Source organism: Ctenocephalides felis, unplaced genomic scaffold, assembly GCF_003426905.1.
Source record: "Ctenocephalides felis isolate EL2017-DRISC unplaced genomic scaffold, ASM342690v1 CF-g0.4_SCAFFOLD_01886, whole genome shotgun sequence".
Lineage (NCBI taxonomy): Eukaryota > Metazoa > Arthropoda > Insecta > Siphonaptera > Pulicidae > Ctenocephalides > Ctenocephalides felis.
The window spans coordinates 4,063,945-4,071,013 of record NW_020538040.1 but is presented as its reverse complement, the minus strand read 5'-3'; the positions used below and the strand labels follow the sequence as shown (position 1 = coordinate 4,071,013).

The following is a 7,069-nucleotide window of genomic DNA, read 5'->3' as shown; positions in this document are numbered from 1 at the left end:
TATTATTCAGTATTCAATTCTGTACAAATTTGTCGAATATTTCATCTATTTAGGACAAACCGTTCAAAAGTTACAAGAGATTTAATGAATAAATGCACACTTGACTTGCTCGCAAAGTTATTGGCACTGTAAATAGTACAGTGGACCGAATTGGGTTTAAAATGTTTTCATATGGTAAAAATCGATGTGGGGTATCAAATGAAAGGTCTTGACCGGCACTTTCAAAATATCATACTCAAAACATTTAGCAAGTCCTAGGGTTCCGTACAATAAAAACTTTGTGCACAACAGATTATAAATAGCGATTTTAAATTATACTGATATGCAATAGGGTTGTTGATGTACAAAATATAATTTAGAATTTAATTCTGTACAAATTTGTAAAATATTTCACTCACTTCAGACCAACTGTTTAAAAGTTACAAGTGTTTTAATAAATAATTGCATTTCTTCAACCTGTTTGTACTGTAAATAGTACAGTGGGCCGAATTGGTCCCAAAATATTTCCATCGATGTGGGGTATCAAATGAAAGGTATCGACGAGCACTTTGAGAATATCATAGTCAAAAACTCGTAAACTCACAGGGTTCCGTACAATATAGTTTTTGAGTATTTAACATTATTTTATTGTTTTCAACAACCGATTTTAAAGCATAAATTGAGAGTACATACTGTATAAAATATTTTTAGTAGTCAATGCTGTACTATTTTGTCGAATATTTCATTCACCTAGGACAAATCGTTTAAAAGTTACATTAAATTTAATATAAAAATACACAAATCATTTACTAGTACTACAGATAGTACAGTGGGCCGAAAAGGGGTCAAATGTTTCCATATGGCAAAAATCGATGTAGGGTATCAAATAAAAGGTCTCGACAAGCACTTTTAGAATATTATAGTCAAAAACTCAGTAAACTCACAGGGTTCCGTACAATATAGTTTTTGAGTATTTAACATTATTTTATTGTTTTCAACAACGATTTTAAAGCATACCGAGTTGTTTTGAGAGTATATACTGTATAAAATATTTTTTAGTAGTCAATGCTATACAAATTTGTCGAATATTTCATTCACCTAACACAAATCGTTTAAAAGTTACATTAAATTTAATATAAAAATACACAAATCATTTACTAGTACTACAGATAGTACAGTGGGCCGAAAAAGGGTCAAATGTTTCCATATGGTAAAAATCGATGTGGGGTATCAAATGAAAGGTCTCGACGAGTACTATTTAAATATTATAGTCAAACAAATATATTCCTATTTTTTCAGCTCAATTTTCAAATGCTGGTCAGAACTTGCACATATTGTTCGAGCCGGATCCGACTATAAGATGTCACGAGGCTGCAATAAAGAGCTGGTGCACATCGGGCAGCCGGATGTCAAGGAATCGTAACAATGAAGATAATGTGTAAAAAAAATTATGAGATAAATATATATATATATATATATATATATATATATATATATAAATCTCCTGCCTGTTTTTATCCTTTATTTTCAAGAAATTTCAAACGAAACATAAGACGTCTCGCAGAAGGTTGTTACATTCAACCTTTTTTTCAGATTATCTCAACAATATAATCAAATGATCGAACCCAAAGCAAATTTCGTCGGATGTGCAAGTGCTGAATTCGAGCTGAGCAAAAATAGTACGGATGTAATTTGTTTAACAATTTGCAATTACGACGAAGCACCTGGGAAATAATATTTATGAAGTAACAAATGTAAACTATTGTATAGAATAATGTATACTTTATATCGTGAATATTGTTTTTTATTACCGCCAAAACATCCTGTTGAACTAATACAAAAAGTTTTATCGAAATTGGACTAACCATTTGGGAAGAGTAGAATAACATACAAACATAAAGAGAAAAATTAAAAATGTTTTATTAGTTAAAATGGTATCTTAAAAGCGAAATTACAAAGTATGTTATTGAATAACTTGTCATAAGGTTAAATTGCTATGATTCCAATATCCTTTTTTATTTTTTACTAAAAAGTGTGTATCTACTACACCTCACCCCCGACATTTTTTTTATATTTTGATTGATTTTATTAATCATTTGTTCAAACAAGTACATATTAATATATATCATTAAATAGCTAAAATTATCTACAAATCTGTGTATATTGTTTTATTACTTTGGGAATAAAATTTATAAAGAAAAATGAGCAAATTTTAAAACTTGTGTTTAGTTAGTAGTCATTTGTATATTGCATTGGTTACATTTTTTTAGTTCACAATTTCTTTTAAACTAAGATCCTTTTTTTATATTTTGATTGATTTCACTAATAATTTGTTCAAACAAGTACACATTATTATATATCATGAACAGGTTGTAAAATTATCTACAAATCTGTGTATATTGTTTTATTACTTTGGGAATAAAATTTATAAAGAAAAATGAGCAAATTTTAAAACTTATGTTTAGTTAGTAGTCATTGGTATATTTTATTGGTTACATTTTTTAGTTCACGATATTTTTCTATAACAATTTGTTTAAACATGTATATATTGATATACATAATTAGGAAGCTTATGAAATTATCTGTAAATCTGTATACAACAATTTGTAACTGTTGAAACAAAATTATATTAAAATAATTTTTTAAACTTTATAAACACTGACGTCAGTTTTGTTAAACTAAGATACATTTTTTATATTTAAATTGATTATGTTACTAATTTGTAAACAAGCACATATTATTATATATCACTCAATAGCTTGTAAATTATCTGTAAATCTGTATATAACGTTTTATTACTTTTCGAATAAAATTTATCAGGAAAAATGAGCAAATTTTAAAACTTGTGTTTAGTTAGTAGTCATTGGTATATTTTATTGGTTACATTTTATTATTTCACGATATTTTTCTAATAATTTGTTCAAACATGTATATATTAATATACATAATTAGAAAGCTTATGAAATTATCTGTAAATCTGTATATAATATTTTGTAACTGTTGGAACAAAATTATATATAAATAATTTGTCAAAATTTGAAATTATAATTGTTGTCAGGCGTCTATATTGGCTTAGCTTCAACGCTTTTGTTTATATTTATATTTATTTTGTTTAAATTTAATTAGATTATTTAATGTTATTATATATTATTAAAAAGTTCATAAAATTATCTGTAAATGTGTATATAACAACTTGTTGTCGTTGGAACAAAGTTATATACAAATAATTTGTCAAAATTTGAAATTATAATTGTTGTCAGGCGTCCATATTGGTTTAGCTTCAACGCTTTTGTTTATATTTATAGTGATTTTGTTTAAATTTAATTAAATTAATTAATGTTATTGCATATCATTTAAAAGTTTATAAAATTATCTGTAAATGTGTATATAATAATTTGTAACTGTGGGAACAAAATTATATATAAATAATTTCACAAAGTTTGAAATTACAATTGTCGTCAGACGTTTACATTGGTTTAGCTTAAACGCTTCGTTTATATTTATATTTGTTTTGTTTAAATTTAATTAAATTCATTAATACTATTATATATCATTAGAAAAATCATAATATTATCTGTGAATGTGTATATAATGATTTCTTACTGTTGGAACAATATTATTTAAAAATAATTCGTTAAAGTTTGACATGCAAATTGTAGTCAAACGTCTACATTGTTTTAGCTTCAACGCTTTTGTTTATATTTATATTTATTTCGTTAAAATTTAATTTAATATATTAACAGTATTATATATCATTAAAAAGTTTATAAAATTATCTGTAAATGTGTATATAATAACTTGCAACTGTTGGAACAAAATTATATATAAATAATTTGTTAAAGTTTGAAATTATAATTGTTGTCAGGCGTCTACATTGTTTCAGTCTCAACGCTTCGTTTATATTTATATTTGTTTTGTTTAAATTTAATTAAATTTATTAATATTATTATATATCATTAGAAAGTTTATTAAATTATCTGTAAATCTGTATACAACAATTTGTAACTGTTGGAACAAAATTATATATAAATAACTTGTCAAAGTTTGACGTTAAAATCGTAGTCAGACGTCTACATTGATTTTGCTTCAACGCTTTTGTTTATATTTATATTGATTTCGTTCAAATTTAATCAAATATATTATAAGTATTGTATATCATTAGAAAGCTAATTAAATTATCTATAATCATGCATACAAAAGTTGAAAAATCTCAGAACAAAATTGTCTAGGAAAAATAGTTGAAGTTGCAATTGGTTTTCTTCAAAGATAAAGTGCCTATCTCCCAATCTATCTATCTCTATCTATATACATCCATCTCGCTTTCTCTCTCTTTATCTTTTTTCTCGTAACTTTATTTTAAACTAATTAACATTATTACACATCATTAAAAAGTTAATTAAATTTACAATTCAATCACCTATACTAATTCCTATATCCTTTTTTTTTATTTTTTACTAAAAAGGGGTGTGTATCCACTACACCTCACCCCCGACGAACAATTTTTCTCGTAGTGTGTAAAATTCGCACAAAGCCTTTTATCACAAAGCAAAGAACATAATTCGTTCGTCTAAAAATAGCCCAAGAGTTATAAACACACGTTGCCAGCCCAGGAGAGATGCAATCTCGAAAACTGCAGCTCACACAAAGTGCAGCTATAGCTATTAGCGCCCGTTTTGTTACTAGTAGTTAGCGCCGAGTTTAAAGGGAGAGCTGGGGGTAAAAGTATAAGGGTGAAAAAAACATGTGAAACGCAGAAAGAAAAGTTTTTGTGAAAAAAGAAAGGCAGGAAATTTAGAGTAAAAAATGAAGAGAGAAGTGAAAGCAATATATAGAAAGAAAAAAAAAATAGGTAGTGAAGAAATTCAGATTTTTTTTTCTATCTATTTCATTATTCATGCTTTCTATTTATTTTTTGTCGCTCTCTATCTCTCTATCTACATATTTCTTTCTATTTATCTTTTCCTATAACCATCACTTCACATATCTGTCTCTTTCTATATCTTCCTATCTATCACTAACTATCTTTCTATAACACGCTTTTTCTATAACACTTTCTTTCTATTCGCTCTTTTTCTATACGCTCTCTTTCTATACACTCGCTTTCTATAACAAAATCTATCTATAACGCTCTCTTTCTATAACATACGCTCTTTTCATAATACACTCTCTTTCTATAACACACTCTCTTTCTATAACACACTCTTTCTATAGCACACTATTTCTATAGCATACTCTTTCTATAGCACACTCTTTCACTAACACTCTCTTTCTATAACACTCTCTTTCTATAGCACACACTTTCTATAGCGCGCTCTTTCTATAACACTTTCTTTCTATTCGCTCTTTTTCTATACGCTCTCTTTCTATACACTCGCTTTCTATAACAAAATCTATCTATAACGCTCTCTTTCTATAACACACGCTCTTTTCATAATACACTCTCTTTCTATAACACACTCTCTTTCTATAACACACTCTTTCTATAGCACACTATTTCTATAGCATACTCTTTCTATAGCACACTCTTTCACTAACACTCTCTTTCTATAACACTCTCTTTCTATAGCACACACTTTCTATAGCGCGCTCTTTCTATAACACTTTCTTTCTATTCGATCTTTTTCTATACGCTCTCTTTCTATACACTCTCTTTCTATACACTCTCTTTCTATAAGAAAATATTTCTATAACGCTCTCTTTCTATAACATACTCTCTTTCTATAACACACGCTCTTTTCATAATACACTCTCTTTCTATAACACACGCTCTTACCATAACACACGCTTTTTCTATAACACACTCTCCTTCTATAACACTCTTTCTATAGCACACTCTTTCTATAGCACACACTTTCTATAGCACACACTTTCTATAGCACACTCTTTCTATAGCACGCTCTTTCTATAACACTTTTTTCTATTCGCTCTTTTTCTATACGCTCTCTTTCTATACACTCTCTTTCTATACACTCTCTTTCTATAACAAAATCTTTCTATAACGCTCTCTTTCTATAACATACTCTCTTTCTATAACACACGCTCTTTTCATAATACACTTTTTTTCTATAACACACGCTCTTTTCATAATACACTCTCTTTCTATAACACACTCTCTTTCCATAACACACGCTCTTTCTATAACACACTCTCCTTCTATAACACTCTTTCTATAGCACACTCTTTCTATAGCACACACTTTCTATAGCACACACTTTCTATAGCACACTCTTTCTATAGCACGCTCTTTCTATAACACTTTTTTCTATTCGCTCTTTTTCTATACGCTCTCTTTCTATACACTCTCTTTCTATACACTCTCTTTCTATAACAAAATCTTTCTATAACGCTCTCTTTCTATAACATACTCTCTTTCTATAACACACGCTCTTTTCATAATACACTTTTTTTCTATAACACACGCTCTTTTCATGATACACGCTCTTTCTATAACACACTCTCCTTCTATAACACTCTCTTTCTATAGCACACTCTTTCTATAGCACACTCTTTCTATAGCACACTCTTTCTATAGCACACACTTTCTATAGCGCGCTCTTTCTATAACACTTTCTTTCTATTCGCTCTTTTTCTATACGCTCTCTTTCTATACACTCTCTTTCTATACACTTTCTTTCTATAACAAAATCTTTCTGTAACGCTCTCTTTCTATAACATACTCTCTTTCTATAACACACGCTCTTTTCATAACACACTCTCTTTCTATAGCACACGCTCTTTCTATAACAAACGCTCTTTCTATAACACACGCTCTTTCTATAACACACGCTCTTTCTATAACACACGCTCTTTCTATAACACACGCTCTTTCTATAACACACGCTCTTTCTATAACACACGCTCTTTTTATAACACTCTCTATAACACTCTCTTCCTATAACACTCTCTATAACACGCTCTTTTTATAACACGCTCTTTCTATAACACTCTCTTTCTATAATTCTCTCTTTCTATAGCTTTCTCTTTCTATAGCTTTCTCTTTCTGTAGCTCTCTCTTTCTATAACTCTCTCTTTCTATAGCTCTCTCTTTCTATAGCTCTCTCTTTCTATAGCTCTCTCTTTCCATAGATCC

At 28.5% G+C, this 7,069-nt stretch overlaps 1 protein-coding gene across 1 annotated transcript in view; it reads left to right on the top strand.

The window, feature by feature from the left end:
* LOC113378474 (venom allergen 5-like) overlaps positions 1-1,402 on the top strand; it is an 8,772-nt gene extending 7,370 nt beyond the window's left edge. Inside the window, exon 6 of the mRNA XM_026619002.1 lies at positions 1,279-1,402. Within this exon, the coding sequence (XP_026474787.1) occupies positions 1,279-1,402 (124 nt within the window). The remainder of the gene's footprint in view (positions 1-1,278) is intronic.
* Positions 1,403-7,069: the final 5,667 nt, after the last annotated feature.